Source organism: Ricinus communis, chromosome 9, assembly GCF_019578655.1.
Source record: "Ricinus communis isolate WT05 ecotype wild-type chromosome 9, ASM1957865v1, whole genome shotgun sequence".
Taxonomy (NCBI): Eukaryota; Viridiplantae; Streptophyta; class Magnoliopsida; order Malpighiales; family Euphorbiaceae; genus Ricinus; species Ricinus communis.
The window spans coordinates 27,734,217-27,757,626 of record NC_063264.1 but is presented as its reverse complement, the minus strand read 5'-3'; the positions used below and the strand labels follow the sequence as shown (position 1 = coordinate 27,757,626).

Here is a 23,410-nt window from a genome sequence, read left to right as displayed (position 1 = left end):
TTGACTCGTTGTAATTTTGATATGTTCGAGTTTGGTTCAAGCTTGGCTCGTAATTAGTTCGGTATTTATATAAATGAGCTAAGCATGGACTCCACTCGATTTCAAGCTCGTCAGCTCAATTTTATCAAATATATAATTGTGAATTTTACAATTATAAATACATTACATACAAAGGTAAAATATGCATATAAATTTAGAAACTAAAATAATTAAATCAAGTTCTTAATAAAAGAAAAAGGAAAGAGTTCAACAAACTCTATAAAATTCTATTTCAAATTTGTTCAAAATTCATTTATAATTCAGTCAGAATTACGGATGTAAACAAGTCGAGACTAGCTTCGTAAGCTTCACATTAAGCATATTATAAAAGTATTTATTCATGTCAATTTATAACAGTTCTTACTTCAGTACATTTTCTTTATTAGTTAGACTATAATACATTTTATGTTAATTTATAAAGTTCTTACTCTATTTACAAGCTACACATTAAACATATTGTAAAATTATTTGCTCATACATCGTTAATTTACAAATGTATAAACTATAATTTCTAAATGTCTTTAAGTATTTATATAATATATGTTTGTTTATTCAACACAAACTACGTAATTTTATAGTAATATTTTTAAATATTTATATAATATATATTTATTTATTCAACACTAAAACTACGTATTTTTATAGTAAAATAATATAGGTTATATGTTGATTTAAGTTAAACTATATTATATAAACTATATTGTTTTCATAAATAGTTTTTATTTTATTATTCTACTTATTAATTTATGATAAAAAAATAAATTGGTAAGATATTAATAATAATTAGATGTACATAATTAAATACCAACTCAATTAGCAATATTATTAAACTAGCACTTGCTTAAATAACATTAAAACTACTCAATTAGAATATTATAATAATAATTTAATTTGTTGGTATATATTATTGTTTTAATATAATAATAGTTGCGTTTTTACGATCTATTTATTTATTTTATTTATTTATTTATTTAATTAGAATATATTACTTACTTATTTATTTATTTATTTATTAAGCTAATGCATGAGCCAGCTCGAGATCTTTTTAAATGAACCAGCTTGTGAGTTCCTTAACGAGCCAACTCGTGAGCTCTTTAACGAGCTAGCTCGTGAGCTCAGATGAGTCAAGTATTACTAAGCTCGAGCTCAGCTTGTTTGAAAATGAAGCTCGAGCTTGACTCATTTACCCTGACGAACGAACTTGAAAATAAAACTCGAGCTCGGCTCATTTACCTTGACGAACGAATTCGAACGAGCTTTTATTGAGCCGAGCTTCGAGTAGCTCGCTAGCAGCTCGACTCATTTGCAGCCCTAGTTACAGTAGATTATAATATACTAGGAATAGGAAAGATAGTTACGGTAGAATATAATATATTAGGAATAGGGAAGAAGCATCTTTAAGCTCACCTCGCAAATCCTGAGATTAAAGTGGAATTATGAGAGTGAGAATGTAGGAATCCAATCTAGCAAATAGGTGGCTATTTGAAGATGAATCCCTATGGCTAATGGCTAACCATTCATATAAGACCAATTCAAGAAAAACTATGGTTAGTTATGGGCCTGGTTTACATCATGTGATCATTCCATAGCTATGGGCTATGTGATCATTCCATACGTATGGGCTGGTTGCTAATTGGGTCTGCTAAAAAGGAGACTTTTGGGATGATCCATTGGCCATATTGCAATATGTATTTTCTTCTCTGGTTAAAAATTTATGATAAATTATATTTTGAAGTCGGGTACCCTGTTCATTATGTATATAGAGTGCAAAACATGACGGTTTCATTTAAATGAGTATGTTAAATTTTAAAACATACGTGTGAAAGAGTTTCAATTCAAATATAATACTCTACTTGTCGATTTGAAATATAATCACAAGTTACTTTTAGTTGTTTTGCTTGATTTTATCTTTTCTATTTTTAATTTTTTATTATTTAGAGCTTTAAATTAAATTTTTACAAGTTGTTGTTTTTTATTATTTTATTTTTTTATTTTTTGTAAATTAATTGGTCATTAAAATTTAAAGATATCAAAACTAATTCATAAAATAATTAGACATTAAAACAAAAATTATATAAAATAATTTAATTAATAATATTTAAAAAATAATTTTTTTTAAAATATATTAATTTTTAGTGATGGATTAGTGATAAATTTCAAAAATAAAAATAAAATAATTTTATTAATTTAGCAACGGATTAATATTTATCATTAAGTTTAGTTGTGGGTTTTAATTCTAGCTAATCCGTAGTTAAATTGTAATTTTAAGATAATTTTAAGAACATAAGCATAAGCATAGACATAGTGGTGAATTGTAATTTTCCATTTATTATATAAATAATTTATTAAATAATGAATTATTTTGCCTAACAAAACAACAAATATTAACTGCTATGTTATACTAATCATATTTTTAATATTAGTTATATATAATTAATAAATATTTTTATGTAAAATTTATATTCCTTAATAAAAAAATTATTTAAATAAATACTGATTAATTATTCTTAATTAAAAATATAAACAGAATATGCTACAATAGCAACATTTTTATTATAATTAAAATAATAAAAATAATCACAGGTGCAGATAAATGACTCATAGATACGTTTGTTTGGAAGAATACCTAATTAATACGTTGTAACTGATGATTTTTTAAATTAAATAAGAAAAATACTAAATATTTTGTTAAATTCTGCTATTGGATGATGTTATATTATTATTTTATACAATAAAACAAAGATAATACCGCGCAATAGACACTGTCAATCATGGAAACAGTTCAAGTGCGTCGGCAGTACATCCGTTCTTATCCATAGGAGTTCGCAAACACTGAGGGACTTGCAGGAACCGTTTCTCTGTAGAAAAAAAGAAATGGCAGAGATGAAGAGAATAGGAGTGGTGGGTAGCGGCCAGATGGGATCGGGCATCGCCCAGCTTGCAGCCGTACATGGAGTTGATGTGTGGCTTCTTGACACGGATCCTTCTGCTCTCTCCAGGGCCTCCAAATCTATCTCCGACAACATCCTCCGCCTCATCTCCAAAGGCCATCTCTCTCAGGTCAGTCATAATAATATCGATCAAAAGTTCATTAAAGCTGAGTGCATAATACTTTTGGGATGACTGAGTTTCTTGGGTCTTTGCCTGAATTGGAAGAAGTAACCACCGCCACTTGTGTAGGGCTGTTTTGCGTTTTTTGATGATTGATGTAAACTAGTTTAATACTAATAAATACTCCATTCTTTCTAAAATAAATATCATTTTAGAGAAGTGTTTTTACTCTAAATTAAGTGTTTTTCTTTTACCAATCTTACTGTAATTCGTAACGAGTAAAAGTGTTAATAGAGTAAGAGAAATAGAATGGAGTGAGATAAAATTTATATAGCAATTTTGAGTATATAAATAAAATAATATGTTAGTCATGTTAAGTTATTTGAGGCTATTTAATAGGTTCCTTACCACTTAAGGCCTAGCTCAGGTGGCAAATTTTTGTGAAGGAATGGCTACCCACATTGTGTAGTCTATGGCATATTGACCCTCCAATGAATAAGAAAAAAAGGTGTTTCCTTAAACCTTGTGCAAAATCCTTAAAAGTCAATTGTTTTGAAATGGAGGGAGTATATAAGAGTACTCCAATATTGATTCTCTAATAATTCTTCTTATTCCAAATTAAGTGTCATTTTAAGAAATCAACGAAGTGTTAATTTTCATTTTCTCAATTTTACTCTTTGTTCATTATGAGTGACAGTATTAATGTAGTAGGAGACCAAGAAATATAATAGAGTAAGAGATAAATTCAAATCTTATAGTGTTTTGATCAATACATCCAATCCTTTTAATTTTGCCAAATTCATAAAAGAACACTGGGTTTTAGCAATTTTAGCTTTGGCTAATTGACCGGATCAGTCAAAATTGGCTAATGTGTTCTATGCAATGTGATATGGTACAATTACTGGTGTTAGTATTTAAACACATACATGGCACCTTATTTTCCATTCAACAAAGTCTAACCAAGTTGGATAGTTTTCTTAATCAAATTAAATTGTTGTATTGATACAATAAATCATTAAACTTAAAAGTGTTCATTGCAAATAGGTTAAGAATGAGTAAACTTTAATTTTACTAAAGTCTGGTGTATATTCTTAAATTTTTGTTTAACTATGGCTAAAATAATAATATTAGTTGTCAAAGTGATAATGAAGTGTCATGTGGATCTCTCACATTTGAAACACTAATGCCAACATGTGTTTCATGTTATATTATATAAAACATGTTAGCCATTTTATGTGTTTCATGTCATATTACATAAAGCATGTTAGCCATTTTAGGTGGATTTTTTGTCAATTGGCCAAATATTGCCAAAACATTTTCATTTTTGGATAAATTTGCCAAAATTAGAAGAAGCGGACATAATGGTCAAAACCCAATAAGGTTTAGAATTTTTATACCAACGAACCTAATTTTGACTATTTTAGTCATATTAAGTGTTCTTTTATTATAATTAAGGCTATTCATTAGTTCCTTAATTCTTGTGCAAAAACCTTGAACAGCACATATTTTGGAATGGAAGGATTAATAAATTAATCCTAATAAATATTTGTTGCGTATTTGTTTACAAAGATATACATTTGGAGTATGTAAGAATTTTCTCAGAAAGAAATTGTTTTCCTCTTAATGCAGTGGTTGTAACCAACTAAGTTGCTGTGGTAAAATAGAACAATGATGCATTTTATGATGTGAGGAAGTTGTGTGATTGAGCCATAGAGAGTGCTTACATGTTCTAGGAAGTCAAGTTTTGTCAAGTTAATTTCAATGCTTGCACGTGTATGAAATGGTTTGACCTTGGAATCAATGAATTTAATCTGTATGTTATGGTGAGAAGCCATGGTGATGTTCTAAATTTATCCTAACTAGTATTAATAGTATTCTAGTGGACAATTATTAGTTGTAGTTTTTCTGATTCAGATTCAATTATAATTGGGAGGTTTCATTAAACCCTAAAAACCTAATGTTAGGTAGGCTTTCTGCTTCAGATCTTCACGCATCTTTATCTGCAATCTCTGTGTTAAATTCTTACCTCTGCTGCTATCCTACATCACAATAGATGATTTTTAGAAGAAAAGTTTTCGAGCACCACAGGCTTTAATTGAACTTTCAGCAACCTCACAGAATATTGAGCTGGTGAGTTTTGATAAAAAGGGAAAGGTTAAACCCATTTCGTTGAGATTTACTTGTGATTCCCCTGCAGAGAATTGTGAAAATTAAAGATGTTAATTAATAGACCAATTATTATTTTCTTGTAAATTTTATGTGCATCATGTTTATAAAATTTCTTTTTCTCTGCTCAGGCAGTTGGTGACAATGCTTTGGGGCGCCTGCATTGTACATCAAATCCGGAAGAACTGTGTACGGCGGATATTGTTGTTGAAGCTATTGTGGAATCTGAAGATGTTAAGAAAAAATTATTTCTCGAGCTAGATAGGATTGTAAAAAGTTCTGCCATTTTGGCTTCCAATACAAGTTCCATCTCCATAACTCGTCTAGCATCTGCAACTAGCAGGGCAAGCCAGGTAATGCTTAGATTTGTTTCCTTGTTGTCCTGAATTTACATCTGGAGTATCTAATAACAAAAATATTACATGCTGTCAAACTGTTCCTGTACCAACATTTGGCCAATTCTCCGTGGACTATGGAGTTTCTCTTTTCCTGTTCTCCATGTTTATGTATTGATTTCAATAAATCAGGGTTCTGACTAGGTCTAAGAATCATCTGCAGGTAATTGGCATGCATTTTATGAATCCTCCTCCTGTAATGAAATTGGTTGAGATTATACGTGGTGCAGACACTTCAGATGAAACATTTTATGCAACCAAAGCTTTGGCAGAGAGGTGACCAGAACACACTTCTCTATGAAATAGAATTATCTTTCAGAAAACTCAGCTACTGTTGCTTTCTTTATCCTTTAATGCCCCCCTGTTTTAAGTTGCAGTTGGAACATTCTATTTTAGCTTTTATGTATTTATACTTTTCTCTTTGGGTTATTCTAATTGTTATCCACCATCTGCAGGTTTGGCAAGACAGTTATTTGCTCTCAGGATTTTTCTGGCTTTATTGTGAACCGGATCCTAATGCCAATGATAAACGAAGCATTTCATGCTCTTTATACAGGAGTTGCCTCAAAGGAGGACATTGATACAGGAATGAAGTTAGGAACAAACCATCCGATGGGTCCTTTAGAACTTGCAGATTTTATTGGATTGGATGTGTGCCTGTCAATAATGAAAGTCCTTCATGCTGGTTTAGGGGACAGTAAATATCTTCCCTGTCCTCTTTTGGTGCAGTATGTTGATGCAGGTCGGCTTGGAAGAAAACAGGGTATTGGGGTATATAATTACCGCAAAACAACAGAACAAGCAAAACCATCAGGTCGGCTCTGAATTCACACTGTTTTACCAATAATGAGTACACTGGGTAGACTTTGTAAATAAGATACATGGCTCACCTCTGGAGGCAATTGCAGAACTAATAATTGTGGATTACCAACTCCTCCAATTCTGTTCTTTTCTTCCTTTACACTCCGTAGATCAAGAATATGTTCCATAGGAAGTGGGTAAGGTCCCCACAAAAGGGCAGGATTGTGCTTAAAGTAATAAATTTGACAGGGTTTTTGATGGTCTGCTCTTATGTTTTTTATGCTTTTAGTTATATTCCTTCATTTCTGCCATCTGCGTTGATGAAATCAGTCAAATTCTTATGTCAATGCAATTGTAGCATCCTGTACAAATACCTTGAGATTCTCAGGGGAAGTTACAGAGTCTGCAGTAATGAGATAGATGATCAGAGAACTGTGGCTGGGGTAGGAATGCTAATTCTTTATCAGTCATCTTCAGAATTAATCTTCTTTCTAATTGGTCTGCAAATGCGACCAAGAAATAGGCACATACTAGATTGCACTTCACATGCTCCCCCTATCTTTTCTCTGTGAAAGTAAGAGAATAATTAAAGCAAAGTCAGCAAGAAGCAATTCTGTGCAGTTCATGATGACCATTATGCTTTGGTATAGAATAAGCTTCTTGCTTTTGCAAGAACGCAGAAAAGATGAGAAAATCTGATAGCTTATTTGAACTGTTAAACCATGCTTGATTACTAGCTCTCGTTATAAAATGATCATATGTGCATCATAAGGTTCAAGATTTCTATGTATGTTCAGACAAGTTCCTAGACCACACAGTAATATAAGAATTTCTACATTTATTGCTTGCCAGCTTGAGAATTGGTTTTTCTGTGAGACAGAAATCAAGAGCAGCCTCTAAATTTCCTCACAAGTGACCAAAGCATGACCCACAAAAGAGGAGCCAATAATGAGTATTGAGTTCATTGTTTCTCAAGGCTAGCCCCACCACCATTCCTCATTTTAAAGCTGGCACTGTTACAGCAGCATTTTCTTTATTGAAAGCGATTGGATTGGAATCCAAAGGATTATTAAATAACCTTAAAAATGAACAGCATTATTAGATATAAAAGAAGATAAGGAAAGGGGAAAACGCAAAAGGGAAAAAGAGAAATAAAAGGCATGAGAAAGCAAATACTTTTCCTACAAATAAGGTTTTCAGTATATTTTTGAGAGGATAGAGAAAGGGGCAGAACAATAAGCAATGAAGTTCTTGTTCCAGTGTCCTTGCTGCTCTTGTTTCTGTTTCATGAAGCCCAAGAAGGGAAAACCAAAGGCAAAAGAAACCAAGGTAGAGGATGCAAAGGAAGAGAAGAAGGATTGAATAAAAATGCTGATGCAAAAGTAACACAATCACTACTTTGCATTGCTGAACTCTTTTTCCCTTTAATGGTGCTCAAGTAAATTGTATGTAGCAAATTTTTCTTTTCTTTCTTTCTTACTAGTCCATGTGAAATGCTTCCATCTTAAATTGCTATTATGAATGGGAAATAAAATGGCTAAATTTGATACAATATAAGGGTGTCTTGTTTATTTCTGCTTATATTGCTTGATTGCTTGCATATCAGTTTCTCTCTTGAAAATAGTGAAAATAAATATGAACCAACCAAGTTCCATTGGATCTCTCTTCTTGGTTTTGAAGCATTCTCTAAGAGGTAAACTTGAAATCCAATCAGATCTACTTCTTGTCTCTCTGATTTAGCAATTAGCCTACACAAGTTAGTTATTCTTTACCTTCATTTACCATGAAAAAGTTCTGAGTCCTAGAGAATAATAAAAGGACTCAGCTATTCAGAATCACAATTGCAATCCCAATCTATGTCAATCTATTGTTTAACCTGAAAATGGTAGGATTGCATTGAAAATTGTGAGTTTTTTTAATAATAAAACATAGAAAAGATGGATAGTTATTTTGAAATAAAGAACTACAGTCCAAAGGATTGCATAATTACATTAGCTTCATGTTGAAGCTCTCTCACATCAAAACTAAAATTAAAGAACTTCAGAAATAAACATGGCAACTCTACAGCAACTAATAACAGTTCCATATCTACTTATAGCAGAAGGGTTTCATCAGCAAGATGCATGGTAGCATCTTGGCAAGCACAGATTAAGCCAATCTACAAACCTTGTAGCCAAATATTTCAGCTGCCTGGCGCCTTATCAATACAAACAAGTTATTCCGGGCTGGTGATACCTTGTTGCATTTCTGCTACAGTGTTTCTTTAGTGTGACATGACAAATAGCCACAATGTTGAGTCCAAGAAGACAACCCATGTGGCTGTGACAAGAAAGTCAACAATAAAAAATAAAATGGTAGAAACTTACACAAACATGGAAATAAATAACATGTGAATAGAATTCAATATTCTATCAATTGAGATTAGGGTTTAGGGTCACAATAGAAACAAAATTTTCAATACCAACAAAATATGGAGTCTCAGGCAAGAAAAGGGGCCAAGAATTTTTTGAGTATAGATTGATCAGCAAAACCCTCAGGTTAAATCATGATTTAGTAGCAGTTCTAAAAATGCATGACTTAGTAACAAAGATGGCTAGATTGAGACTTCAACCTTTCAAAAGCTTAATTATAGACAATTAAAGACAAAATGTATTTAGGGAAAATGACAACTTCTCTTCCTTGAGCTGAGATATTATTAGCTATTTATATGAGTACATATAGTGCAAGATTATATGAATGGCTAGGATTAAATCTCCTTAACCACCTGCCAGCTGTACATACAAACTTTGTATTAGCTATACATTCAATACTGCCCCTCAAGGGAGACCTAGAATGTATCTCATATCAAGAACTTTGGCAGATCTCATTTTGATATGTTTAGTCCCGGCATGAAAAATAGGATTAGAAGCCAAAGAACCTGAACTAACACTATCATACAGTAGGACAGAAGGAGACTAAAAGAGGAATACAAAATCTTGTATACAAAGACTGACATGAAACTCTTTTGGCAGTAGCAAAAGCCAAAGCACCAACTTTTCCTGTTTTTAAGAGCTCCAAGTTATGAGATTACCTCCCAGAGAGACATAAATCCAATATGGACCTTTGATCATCAATATTACTCCTCCAATCAGCATCAGAAAAACCTTTGAAGTATAGAAGAAGTGTTAGGTGTGTTAAATGACACTTCAGGCTGTCATAATGACATAAGAGTGTTTATTCTTAATGTCTTATCCGCATTGGCCTATATGGTGCATGTGGGTTACTTGTTTAGTAACAAGTGTTTTATCTTTAAGCTAGTTGGTAAGTGATTTTTGTCTTACCCAATGCACGTCTAGTCTAGCCTTAATAGTTTATTTGGAAAAAAGTTGATTGGATAAAGAAAAAGTCGGGAAAGAGAAATAGAGAAAAAAAGAGAAAGAATAATAATATATTTTCCTCGTCCTGTTTGGAAAAATATGAAATTGGAGAAAAGAAAGGGTGGAGAAAACTTTTTTTCTTTTTTAATTTAGAATATTGTAGAAAAGAAAAAAAAAGAAAGACTTTTTATCCTTTACATTGTAACACTTGCTAAAGAGACAATAAGACTGTTTAATAATGAAACATGTATTACATTACATACTTTATTATTTTATTTGTTAATAAATTTTTTTGATGTAATATGATAATAAATACATTACATAATCAATTATTCTTAATTTGATATAATGCTTAATACGTAAAAGAATCTATATAATCATAATTACTTACAATAACACATTTATAATTTTTTTAATAATATAATTTAAACACCTTCAACACCACCAACCACCATCATTCAGTGACCGGTTATTGAATTTCATTAACCGATGACCAGATTCTGGCTATCGGTGACCAGATTTCGACAACTTGTGATATTTTAAAAAATAAAAATTATAATATTATTTTTTGATATTTTCTTTTACACCAACTATTATAAATAAATTAAATATCAAAATATAAAAGTTGTAATTCCATTATATTATATTTTTTTTATCATACCACACATGGCAATAGAATGATGAATATATTACATTCAATTACTTTTTTCATTCTATTATTTTTATAATTTCATTATTTAGTTAATTACATTACATTTCATTACTCTTTATCAAATGTGGTGTAAATTAGGTAGCTTAAATTTTTTTGACCATGTTTCTTTTGCTAAAAAAAGACTATCACTTAAATTAATAGTTATGAAAATGATGTCATATGATAGTAATCATTTTGTTAGAACTTAAATATATTTAGATTATTAACCTCATTAATTAATTCTAACTTATACATTCTTGATGCATGTAATTTATTTTAATAATAATAATAAATCTTGATATAAAAGGAAGAGAGACAAAATGTTAGAGAACAGAAAAAAAAAAAAAAAAGTTGAAGGTATATTCGTAATTTTAATTCAATTAGCCTCCAAAATTTTATACTTTCCCAGCTTTCTTCTCGGGAAAACTGTTTTAGTGGGCCCTTAAAGAACATTCATTATTCATCTTCTTTTCTTCAACTTTTCCACAATACTATCAAACAGGGAAAGCTTTAATTCCCCATTTCCTTTTCTTTTTCATCTTTTTCATTACCCAACTTCTCTCTCCTACAAGCTATAAAGCACATCACTAGAGTGTGTGCTAAATTGCTTAGTGTTAGTAGGTCAATGGGTGTTAGTTGCTTTAGTTTAATAATTGTAAAATCACTATATATTTGCTTATTTTGTCAATAAGAACAAGTAGCAATAAGAAACTAGAGTTTTTAAGCATTTTACTATTGTATGTTGCTATTTCTACTCTCTCAAAAACTAACAATTGTTATCAAAGTACTCATTGATGTTTAAGGGCTTGCGAGTGTTTAAGTGGGCAGTGAATATGTAGAAGAAAAAAGAAAAAAAGGAAAAATTGAGAGTGTTGTTTTTTCTTTTTTCTCCTTTTTCTGCATCCTAATCAAGTTTTTTTTGTGTTTCTTCTCCTCTCCATCTCTAAAGAGTTATTTCTCATATTTATGTTCATATCTATGATTAGCTTGATAAAATGCTGAATATAAAAATGATCTCTGAATGGTCCGGTTGACCACAAGAAAAGAAATTCTTTGAAGGATTTAGGAATGTCCAAAAGTAATATATTCTTAAAAGAATTTTTTGTCTTAGAAATCAAACTTTTTTAAAGTTTATGAGTGAAAAAAGTTAGTCTTTTTATGTAACAAAAAAAAATTTGGGTCGAAAAACTAATACAAATTTCTCACTTAGAAAAACCATAAACACAAAAAACTTTTGAGAGACCATCACATCCTTAAACTGAAAAATTAAGAACAAATCTTTTTATGAATGGCTACAAGCCTTCTTTATGAGTTTATCTTTGTGCTCAAAGTTAAGCATTATGAAGAATTTTCTTATTAAACAAATAATATGTGATGTTATATTGAGAACTCTCTTAACAATTCAACGTGCAATTTTAGGGAACAAGGAAAGCTAATGAAGCTTATATCCTTGCTATGACAACTCAAGAAGAGTGTATTTTACTTGGTTGAAAAAGATGCTTCAAGAAGCTCATGTCCTTGCTTGTGAAGACTCAAGAAGAGTTGATGTTGCTTGGAGAAACAAATGCTTCACCATAAAGAACAAGTCAAGTTCCATCCATAGTGCCAAGGCAGAGATTTTTAGGTGTTAAATGACACTTTAAGTTGTCACGATAACAATAAGAGTGTTTATTCTTATTGTCTTATGCGCATTGTCCTATATAGTGCATGTGGTTTTACTTGTTTAGTGACCTAACCTTTGATGTTGAACGTTGCCTGAAGTATGTTTAGAAACTAAACAACAAACATAACATGCTTGATTGAAATAGAAGAAGCAATGGTTTATTCTTGTATCATTATTACAATTGGAAGATATTATAAAAAGAGTATACTATTACATTTTTCCAAGTTTGTGCAACAATTGTTTACAAGCTTGAACCTTCTGGTTTTAGATATCAAAATACAAACATCTTATAATACTAGGTTTTCCATTGAACTGGGAGCAGGAAGCACAAACCAAGCTAAGAAAGCCATTGCTGTAACTCTCAAAACTATGTCCTTATAGCCCTAATTATTGTTTTGGCTATAGTCTTTGGTCATAATATCTGGATTAACTTGTACAATGACAACACTACAATGACACTAGAATTTTTATCGGTGCTGCCCTTTCTTACAATTTTAGTTACACTTTATTCAACCCTATGTGTCTTGTCATGTTTGAAATATAGACGTATTTGACCATAATGATCGATACTATAAGGTAATTAACTAAATATTTCTTGTTTAAGAAGTGAGTTTTCATGCTACAGGATTGGTTAGAGGATGTGGCTAGCAGCACTTGGTTGTGTATGCTAATTTGTAACTTTTAAAAATAAAGAACAATTTCGCCACTAACCTTCTCACACAGGCTCAATTTAGTCATTTTCTAAATTATGGACTTTTTAGTCCAAACATTTGTATATTTGGTTCAAATTAACCCTATTTTAAAAGAATGAGAGAGTGAGTGCCGCTCTTCTCTTGAAAATAAAAAATAATTAAAAAAATTATTATATTATTTAAAAACTATTTTATAATTTTAGTACATTAATGTAATTAAATAATAAGTAGATATTACCACTATTATTCTGGCTGAAATCGCTCTCGGCACTACTACTACTATAACTGTTTCTTTCACTGTCATTATAAAAAAAAACAGTAAGAATACTTGTAAAATATTTATTTTTTATTATATTTTGTTTAAATATCAATATATATTTTTTAATTTAAATAATTTAATATAAGAAATTAATATTTTTTTTATTTTTCATTATATTCACTCTCTTCCTAGGGAGTATGTAACTCACTTTTTTATTTTTGTAAGAAATAGGGCTGATTTGAGCTAAATATATAAAAGTTTGGACTAAAATGTCCAAAAATTCAGAAAAAGCTAAATTGAACCCGAATAATAAGATTAATAGCCAAATTGGACTTTATTCCTAACTTTTAATTGTTAGATTAAAATTTTAGGACGAAAACCATCATCAGTAAATCCAAAACCAATAATGTATAATCACTAAGAATTAATACACTAATATATGCAAAAATACACTTGAATTCATAGTGATTAATTACTCTTTGAAATAGTGTAGTTTGTCTCCCATATCAATACATATTTTGTAGAAAATCTTTTAATTTTCCCTCGGTACATTCAGGGAAAAATGGACCTAAACCCAAAGTCTGATAGATACAGCCAAGGAAAACCCCTATGTGTGACATGAAGAACCTGGTCCATTCAGGGGGAAATGGACCTAAACCCAAATTTTGATAGAAACAGCTAAGAAAAACCCACTACTTGTTGTCTAACTGTCAACAAAATTTCCATTGAAGAAAAGGTGAAAGACAAATCGGCAGGCAACATGTAATTAATTAAATGTGTTGTGTTTCTATTTGTAGAAACAAGTTTGAGCTTCTGTTGCTGCTTTGTGAATTTGATTTTGTTTTGATCGGTTGGTCCAGAACTATAAAAACCAAGCACTAATAGCAATCCAAAATGAGATCGGACTTTAATTTGAACTCGTCATTTCATAGTTTCAGACATAACTCCAGTTACTACTGAGCCAAAGCTGAATAATTAATAATCAAACTAAAGCTTGAATGAGCCTATAAATTGTACGAGTCTGATGCGCCAGGTGTTTCCGGAATGTTAATCATGCATCAGACTCTGGTTGAGGATTTGCTTATGTTTTTATACCTGTTGGTCCTCTACACCTAAAGCCAATTGATTTTGGGTTGGAATCTGACACCAAGGATGTCAATTTTTTCTTTAGTCTCAGCACCATCAGAAAGGTTCATGTGGTCCTTAAAACCATCAGAAAAGAATTCTTCTAGTTCGGAAAAGCAAGTGGGCAGGAAAGAAAAAGGAAATAAAAAGAAAGCTGAGCGACCTTGAACATTATAAAGAGAACATTGAGCTTTCTGAAACTGAGGACACCCTGTTTTCTGCAAGAATCAAAACCTTATGGTTTATGCTACATATGCTTTTCTATGTCAAATTCTTCGTTCAAAAAATACGAAAAGAGAGAGGGATTTGTGGGGTGATTCTAAGATGATGAAGGAAAGGCCTGATATATCATCTCACATGAGCTTGCATATAGTGACTGTAAGCAAACTTATCATCACTGTTGGAACATGTGAGCTTGTCTTGGAAACAAGCACATGGTTTCCAACAGTTTTCCATAGCTTGTAAGTTCCCATGTAGTATTTAATTTCTTGTTTGACTTTGTACAAGTTCCTATGTTAGTGGCATTGGGAACTACTAGCTTGTAAGTCCCCATGTAGTATTTAATTTCTTATTTGACTTTGTACAAGTTCCTATGTTAGTGGCATTGGGAACTACAACTTTTGTAATCTCCTTCTTTATTTAAATCAAATGTTAAAAGCTGAAAATATAAGGAAAAAAAAACATATTTTCCAGCCATTTCCTCTCAATTTCTCATCATCATTTCCATATTTCTTAAGAACTTAAGCTCAGATTTAGCTCAGTTTATAAGAACTTTAGCTCAAACCCAACTAAGTTCTATTTCATTTCCACATTTATAGTGGTATCGAGCTCCTGTCCTACGGGCTGTGAGGCTAAAAACAGAAAATCTAGAGAGTCAAACACGCGAGGGAGAGAAATACCGAGTGTTTGAAAGATTTGTGAGATTTTTTGAAAAAGAAAAAGAAGAACAAGAACAAGAACAAAACCAGAAAAAATGGCTTCAAGTAGCTCATCAGCTCCAGCAGCTCCTACCTTCAACGGATCACTTTATCATTTTGTGGTCGGTGAAGATGAAAACTTACCTCAAATCTCAAGGTCTATGGAAAGTGGTTGAGACAGATGAAGATCCTCCCGCTCTCAGGCCAAATCCAACAGTAGCTAAGCTCAGAGACCATGAAGAATAGCTCCTCAGGAAAGATAAAGCCTTGACTTGCATCCATTCAAGCTTGGCAGATCATGTTTTCACCAGCATCATGGACCTGGAAACACCTAAAGATGTTTGGGATTACCTCAAAGAGAGCTTTGAAGGCACAAACCGAGTGAAAGCTGTGAAGCTTTTGACGCTCAAGAGAGAATTTGAGCTGCTCAAGATGAAGGATGACGAGCTAGTGAAAGATTATTCATCAAGAATGATGGATCTTGTAAACCAAATTAGGCTGTATGGTGAAGCTCTACCTGATCAGAGAGTGGTGGAGAAGATTATGGTCAGTGTACCAAGAAAATTTGAAGCTAAAATTTCAGCTATTGAAGAGTCATCTGATTTGCAGAGGCTAACAGTAGTTGAGCTCATTAGCAAATTAGTAGCTCAAGAACAAAGAAGCTCAATGAGAGATAAAGAGACAGCTGAAGGTGCTTTCTTTGTTTCTCATAAAGGAAAGAAGCCAAACAGCAGAAATAGAAGAGGTACTAGCTACAAAAATCGAGCTCCAGAAAATTCGAGCTCAAAATAAGGCAAGCTTCCTCCTTGCTCCATTTGCAAGAAAACAAACCATGCTGAAAAAGATTGTTGGTACAAAGATGGTGAAAAACCAAAGTACAAATGCAGCTTTTGCAACAAGATTGGCCACAGCGAAAAGTTTTACAGAGCTAAGAAAGCTCAACAAGCTCAGACGCAAGCTCAAGAGCAGGTCCTTGCAGCTGAGGAGGAGCAATCACATCCAAGGGAGCATTTATTCATGGCTTCTCAAGCTAACAAAACAGCTCAGAATTACACTTGGCTCATAGACAATGGATGTACTAGCCATATGACACCAGATGCTACAAGTTTTACTAGCTTTGACGAGTCAATAACAACTAGAGTGAAGCTGGGAGATGGCTCAACGGTTCAAGCTAGAGGAAGAGGCTCAATTTCTATCAACACTAAGAAAGGTATCAAAGTTATCTCAGATGTTCTTTACATACCTGAGCTCAATCAAACTTTGCTTGGTGTGCCTCAAATGATTAGAAAAGGTTATGGTGTCTATTTAAAAAATGCATGCTGCTATATTTTAGATACCTGTGGTGTTGAGATAGCTAAAGTCAAGATGATTGGTAATAGCTTTTATTTGAAGCTAGATGTTATTCAGACATGTGCATTTAGTGTAAAAGAGGATGATAGCTTGAAATGGCATAAGAGGCTAGGCCACTACAATTTTAGAACTTTAAAAGAGATGCATGATTTAGAGCTAGTTTTGAGTCCTCCGAAATTGTAGCTCCGAAGTAGAGTGAGGGTCAGAAGCTCGGAAAGTCACAAAGAACTCCTTTTCCAAAAGGTGGAGTCACTAGAGCTACTGAAAAGCTAGAAATTGTGCATTCAGATATTTGTGGTCCTATGGCAACACCTTCTTTGAGTGAAAACAGGTACTTTGTGCTCTTTATTGATGATTTTTCAAGGATGACTTGGGTGCACTTCCTCAAAACCAAGTCCTCAGTTTTTTCAATTTTCAAAAATTTCAAGAAGCTAGTGGAAACTCAAAGTAGCTGCAAGCTTAAGGTGTTGAGAACTGACAATGGTGGAGAGTACACTTCACAAGAATTCAGCTCCTTTTGCCAAGAAGAAGGCATCCTACACCAGCTCACGGTTCCATATTCTCCACAACAAAATGGAGTCTCAGAAAGAAAGAATAGAACTGTGATGAACATGGCTAGAAGCATGCTGTTTGAGAAGAAGCTACCAAAGACTTTTTGGGCTGAAGCTATAGCTAATTCAGTATATTTGTTGAATAGAATTGCAACGAAGGCAGTGGAAGGCAAGACCCCATATGAAGCTTGGAATGGTGTCAAGCCTTCAGTTGAGCATCTCAGAATTTTTGGCTCAATATGCTATTTTCACATTCCTTCAGTCAAAAGAACGAAGCTAGATCAGAGAGCTATGAAGGGTATATTTGTAGGCTATTCAACAGAGTCCAAAGGCTACAGAATTTTTGAGCTCAACAATAAAAGAATTAAGCTCAGCAGAGATGTGAGCTTTGATGAGAGCTCTTTTTGGAATTGGGATTCACATGAAGTCGAGAAGCATGAGCTCCCTTCCTTATTAGCTCCTACTTTTGAAGTGGAAGAAGAAGAGAACGTCAATGACGAGCTATTTGATGTGCACAACACTAGTGACACTCAAGTGCTCAGAACAAGACCGTTAGCTGAGGTGTATGAAAGATGCAATTTTGTCTTCGCTGAGCCAGCTAACTTTGATGAAGCTTCCAAGCATCCAGAATGGATTGAAGCTATGAAAGCTGAAATTCAAATGATAGAAAAGAACAACACTTGGCTGCTCACTGAGCTACCACAAAACAAGCAAGCTTGACCAAATTGAGCTACAAGGTTATGCTGATAGTGATTAGGCTGGAAGTGTAGATGACATGAAGAGCACCTCAGGCTATGTGTTCTCGCTAGGCTCAGGTGCAATTTGCTGGAACTCAAAGAAACAAGAAGTTGTAGCTCAATCAACAGTTGAAGCTGAGTATGTGTCGATTGCAGCTGCATCAAATCAAGCTATATGGCTTAGGAAGCTATTGTCATATTTGTGTGTTGAGCTAGACAAACCAACTACAATCTATTGTGATAACAAGTCAGCAATTGCTATAGCTGAACATCCAGTTCAACATGGACGAACCAAGCACATCAATGTGAAGTTTCACTCCATTAGAGAAGCTGAGAAGAATTTGGAGATCAAGCTCCAGCATTGCTCTTCAAAAGAGCAGCTTGCTGATCTCTTTACCAAACCATTATCAAGACCAAGAATTGATTTTTTGAAGAATCAGCTAGGAGCTTCCAAGACCAACCTCAAGGAGGAGTGTTGGAACATGTGAGCTTGTCTTGGAAACAAGCACATGGTTTCCAGCAGTTTTCCATAGCTTGTAAGTCCTCATGTAGTATTTAATTTCTTGTTTGACTTTGTACAAGTTCCTATGTTAGTGGCATCGGGAACTACTAGCTTGTAAGTCCCCATGTAGTATTTAATTTCTTATTTGACTTTGTACAAGTTCCTATGTTAGTGGCATTGGGAACTACAACTTTTGTAATCTCCTTTTCTATTTAAATCAAATGTTAAAGGCTGAAAATATAAGGGAAAAAAAAACATATTTTTCAGCCATTTCCTCTCAATTTCTCTTCATCATTTCCATATTTCTTAAGAACTTGAGCTCGGATTTAGCTCAGTTTATAAGAATTTTAGCTCAAACCCAGCTAAGTTCTATTTCATTTCCGCATTTACAATCACACGTCCATTTTAGCCCCCATAAAAGCTATACACATTGTTGGCTGCTTAAGGAGGAATAGAGGCTTGCTCACAAGTACAAGTGGTAAGTAGCATTTAATTTTAATCATATTAGTTCAGCACTTCACGCAAACAGAAAACATTCGGCAACAACAAGAACAGAAACAAATTCATGTAATTTTCTTTCTGACCCGAAAGTAGACTCAATACCACAAAATTGGCAGAAGGGTGCAATGGCCTAAAACAGTCATCCCTACTGCCCCTTCTTTTTGAGCAGTCAGACATTCAGCTAAGCGAAGTTTGAATTTTCTTTTTCTCTAGCTCCTGATAGAGCTATTTTAGTCCACTTGATGCGTAGGGAGATCAACAAGAGGGTGAAGGCTTGGCAGAAGAGACCACATATAAGACCTATCCATAATCCCTGATCCAAAAGAAAACCACAACATAAGTATCAACAATAAAATAACTTGGAAACAATATGCATTATTAGGTGTGTGAAAATGTTTTTGTACCTTGGCATAAAGCTTGAACTTAAACCCAAGGAGGGCTGCAATTGGCATCCCAATAAAGTAGAATGTTGCCAAGTTAGCATACACAGCCAAGTGCTGCCAACCACATCCTCTGGCCACTCCTGCATCAACAATAATTCCATTAAGTTGGGCATTATTTACAATGTGGGAGTATAGGATAATGAGAAGGAAATTGCATTCTTCCAACCTGATAAAATCCCTTGAACAGCGTCGAGTGTGATCGAGACTGCAAGCAGAGGAGTCACTGAGGCAAAAGCCTCTATAATTGATGAGCTGTTGCTGAATAAGCCAGCCCAGAGGTTATGGCCAAATAGTAGAGCCAAAACAATCACCAGAGCAAGAAAAATAGACAGCTTCAGAGTAACAAGCATGGAACTTTTTGCTCGGCCTGGATTGTCAGCTCCCAATTCATTGGACACCCTTGTGCTATCAAAAGAATTTTCCATTATTCAATGTATATGGAAAAATGTACAAGATAACACATATATCCAGATAAAATTTGATTTCACTACTTACCTGGCGACAGCACTAAGACCGTAGGTACACATATAAGCAACAGCTTCTGTGTTGACACTGAAGACAAACCAATAAGACTATTAGCACTCAAGCTTTGGAAACAAGTTTTGAACAGAAAAATTACATGCACATTGAATGAAGAAAGAAAACGAACCACATAGCAATCAACGACGTAGTTACTTCGGCATTGGGCATCATTCCTGCTAATAACACCAATATCTCGAAAGCCCAGTACTCCAAACTGACAAAGCATCAGATAAAGCTTGTAAGTTATTGCGGTTGGAAAGTTGTCGCAAATTTAGGATTTTTTTCTCCTGAAATATAATGAACAATTGAGTTTCACTTACCATACCATTGCCGCAGAGGGCAGGGCAAGCTTCAAGGTTGTCAGGATGTATTGAAATGATTCAAATGAAAAGCCCTCCCACGTATGCTCAAATTTCTTTTCAAAAATCACATATACAATCAACACAATGGCCGAAATCCATAGCGAAATAGAAGCAGATAATGCAGCTCCTTTGTAACCAAGATCTGTCCAATTCACCAATGCATAAGTAAGACCAATATGTAAGCAAGTTGGGATTCCGGACAATGCGATAAGGGGCATAACAACAGATTGTGTCTGAAGAAATCTCAAGATGTTATGCAGGAAGGCATATGCAAATATTCCGGGAATAAGGTACTTCAAGTAAAGAGCAGCAAGTTTTGCAATTTGAGGATCTTGTTGAAGGAAGATGAATATAGGCTCTGTATAAATCCAGATGACGGATATGATAATAGAGAACAGAACAGATATGATACAGGATGCTTGTAGATAAATTCCTAACGTCCTGTATAGTTTTGCACCAAATCCTTGACCACAAAGTGTCTCAAGTGCTCCACTCAGTCCTGCCTGCATCCCAAAATGTAGGGGAAACATAATTAAAAGAAGTGTCATAGATAAAGAAAGAATGCGCTAACAGAAACGATACAGTAGAATTCATGATTACCCTTTGAAGTTATGCATTTAAGTCTTTTCAGATTCTGAACTTCCTTTTAATAACTAGTGCTACAGAACACATGACATTATGACAAGTGTATAAAGTCTTCAACTTAGACAAAGAACATAAAGTAAACACACACTGAACCTAGTAGCTTAAGTAATTTGCTATTCCATAAGAAATTGAAAAAAAGAAAGAAAGAAGGAAATGCAATTAATGGACCCATCTGAGATTTAAAATCTTTAGACACTGTAGCGGTCAGAGGTGCTGCTATCTTACATCAAAAGATGCTTGTACAACCAAATTGCTGAAATTGACATCACTTATTTTCTTTGGAAGAAAGAAGAAAGAAGAAAGACATCACTTGTTTGCTATTATACAGCTGTTGTTTTTCTAAATACATTAAAAAGAAAAGATTTATACTATTTAAATTACCAAACCTCCACTACTTTCTCTTAATACAGTGTGATTACTGGTGTAAATATGCTATAGACCAAATAATCTACAAATATAAAAGTGCTGTTGGATTAGATCAGTAGATGATCATTAACTATCTCTACAACATACAAAAAAGGGAAGAACATGTGGAAAAGAATTCAAGCAGTGAAAGGGAAAGGGGCTATACCAAGAAAGCTATGCAGGTTACAGCACACCATGAATTGGCAAGGGTAGAACCAGCAAGTTCAAGCTCCCCCAAGTGACCAGCAAACATAACAGAGATAAGGGTTATCAAATAATAGAAAGCATTAGTTAAGATCATTGGAAAAGCAAACAATATCTGATTCTTTGCCTCTTCCACATCCAATACTTTCTTGCACCAGTTCTCTCTATCATTTTCTTCACGTCTCCTAGACTCTAACAATGGTGAAACAATATCTTTGCTATCTGCTCCTGATGCCATCTCTCGTCGAACCAGCAAGCTATGCCCTTGTCTCCCTTCTTCTGAGCTATCAGAGCCTTTTCTTTTTGACAACTGCAGAAGATATGTGTTGTTTAATAGGCCATTGGCGATGGCTGGATAGAAGGAAAGTGATGGTTGAACCTATTTAACACGTTTGTCGTGCTAAATAATAGGCCCTGTCGACATTCGTGTGGGATGGGCGAAAGAGAGAAATGATTTGAGAAAATCCTTGAGGGAGTAATATAAGTCTTTTGGACTAAACAAATAAATATCATATCTAAGACAAGTAGATAACTTGTACTTGAATCATAATTTCTTAAATAAAAGAATTAAGAACAATTTTAGAAAGATATTTAATGTCTTAAGATCCTACAAAATATAAAATAATACTTTCTCTAATATATTTAAAGATTTCTCAAATTTATATGTAGAGATTTGTTGTAGTTAGCAAGGAGTCAGTCAACTTGTTTACAAAGTATTTTAAAAATTTACTTTTAGATAAATATTCAATTAAAATAAGAAAAACCCTAATGATTTAAAATAAGTCAAACTTTTGTGTGTTAATGCTTTTTGACTATTTTTTTAAAATTGTCAAAATAAATTAAAATTTATAAATAGATAAATATTAATTAATTAAATTAAATAAAACACACTGGTCTGAAATTAACATGAAATTATAAAATTTATTTAATTTTAAAAAATAATTTTATTTTTAATAAAGAAATAAATTTATAAGAAATTGCCGTTTATATAATAAAGGCAAATTTCTTTCTCTTCTCTTTTTCTTTATTACAATCCAAACAATTCTCTTTCTTGCTTTCTCATCAAAATTCAAATTGAATCCGGATGTTCATTATCCTCATCTCCAATACCTAAATTATAATTGTATTACTTGTAACCACAAGAAAAAGAAAGGGCAAAATCTTTATAAACATTGAAACCTTTTGTTTTGAAACTAAAAGCCCAAACCAAATATAGCAGGTTTTTCATAATAAAAAGAAAAGAAAAGAAAAAATAAAAGAAGAGTGATAGTAATCCAGTCTTAATGAAATATGAATAAGAAAGAAGAAAAAGAAGGTTAAATTTATCATTTTGCAGAAAATGTCAGGTTGGTAGGTGTCCAATAACTATTAGAGAAAATTACAAAATTTAATCTTTTAATATAAGAAATTTTACTATTTTTATAGTGATATTTTAATATATTAAAAATTAAACTGTTACTAATTTATATCTAAATTTATTATTACTGTAAAATTAATAGTTGTAATTTATTTATTTAATATTAATTGATTGTAATTTCATATATTTAAGGATATTTTAAAGTTTTAATAATATATTTTTATATATAAAATAGTGAAAATATGTGCTTTTACTTCACTTAAGTTTAATTGTCTATTTTCGGAAATATTAGTAAAAAGAAAAAATATGGAGTTAAAAAAAACTTAATAGGATATGTTCATGTTAAGGCTGAAGATTAAAATGCATGAACTGCTAATTGCAAGGTCCAAATGATATTTAGTCATTTTATATTATTATTAGGATTTATATTAAGAGTTATTTATGGGATAGTATTTGATGGAGATTAAGATACTTTAAGTCTTATCTATTAGATAAACTTATATTAGTATATAAATCTCTACAGAGATTTATTTAGAGGAGGATTCTCCTATATATATATTTCTGCACAAAAAAATTAAAGAAAAAAGGAAGAAAGAGGAAGGGAGTTTTCTCCCACCTGCTCTCTACATCTCCCACTATTATTCTCTCCATAATTCTCTATTGTTTTTCCATAAAC

At 32.7% G+C, this 23,410-nt stretch overlaps 2 protein-coding genes and 1 long non-coding RNA gene across 4 annotated transcripts; 1 reads left to right on the top strand and 2 right to left on the bottom strand.

Moving 5' to 3' along the window:
- The first annotated feature begins 2,796 nt into the window (after positions 1–2,796).
- On the top strand, positions 2,797–8,004 carry LOC8277278 (3-hydroxybutyryl-CoA dehydrogenase). Its single transcript, XM_002528196.4, has 4 exons — positions 2,797–3,099; positions 5,388–5,609; positions 5,815–5,927; positions 6,107–8,004. Exons 1-4 carry the CDS (start codon positions 2,914–2,916, stop codon positions 6,474–6,476), a joined length of 891 nt encoding a protein of 296 aa, XP_002528242.2. The 5' UTR covers positions 2,797–2,913; the 3' UTR covers positions 6,477–8,004.
- A 388-nt stretch (positions 8,005–8,392) lies between these two features.
- Positions 8,393–9,692, bottom strand: LOC125371103. The gene is made up of 2 exons (XR_007217336.1): positions 9,523–9,692; positions 8,393–8,771 (listed from the first exon to the last, which is right to left on the bottom strand). It is a non-coding gene; the product is annotated as an uncharacterized LOC125371103 (long non-coding RNA).
- A 9,062-nt stretch (positions 9,693–18,754) lies between these two features.
- LOC8277276 (protein DETOXIFICATION 18) lies at positions 18,755–21,870 on the bottom strand. 2 transcript variants are annotated; one of them, XM_048379552.1, is made up of 8 exons: positions 21,340–21,870; positions 20,536–20,626; positions 20,082–20,265; positions 19,889–19,975; positions 19,735–19,791; positions 19,406–19,644; positions 19,201–19,319; positions 18,755–19,109 (listed from the first exon to the last, which is right to left on the bottom strand). In XM_048379552.1, the coding sequence occupies exons 1-8, from the start codon at positions 21,613–21,615 to the stop codon at positions 18,978–18,980; spliced, it is 1,185 nt and encodes a 394-aa protein (XP_048235509.1). In that variant the 5' UTR covers positions 21,616–21,870; the 3' UTR covers positions 18,755–18,977. The 2 variants fall into 2 exon arrangements, with proteins under 2 accessions (XP_048235509.1, XP_002528243.1); XM_002528197.4 differs by having other exon boundaries at positions 20,082–20,626.
- Between the last annotated feature and the right edge of the window lie 1,540 nt (positions 21,871–23,410).

Excerpts from the sequence above, each read along its gene's own strand:
- LOC8277278 (XM_002528196.4), top strand. The coding sequence starts at position 2,914 with ATGGCAGAGATGAAGAGAATAGGAGTGGTGGGTAGCGGCCAGATGGGA. Across the intron at positions 3,100-5,387 it reads CCAAAGGCCATCTCTCTCAG|GCAGTTGGTGACAATGCTTT; the intron begins GTCAGTCATAAT and ends TTCTCTGCTCAG. Across the intron at positions 5,928-6,106 it reads ACCAAAGCTTTGGCAGAGAG|GTTTGGCAAGACAGTTATTT; the intron begins GTGACCAGAACA and ends CACCATCTGCAG.
- LOC8277276 (XM_002528197.4), bottom strand. The coding sequence starts at position 21,615 with ATGGCATCAGGAGCAGATAGCAAAGATATTGTTTCACCATTGTTAGAG. Across the intron at positions 19,976-20,081 it reads CCCTCTGCGGCAATGGTATG|TTTGGAGTACTGGGCTTTCG; the intron begins GTAAGTGAAACT and ends ATGCTTTGTCAG. Across the intron at positions 19,645-19,734 it reads GGTCTTAGTGCTGTCGCCAG|CACAAGGGTGTCCAATGAAT; the intron begins GTAAGTAGTGAA and ends TTCTTTTGATAG.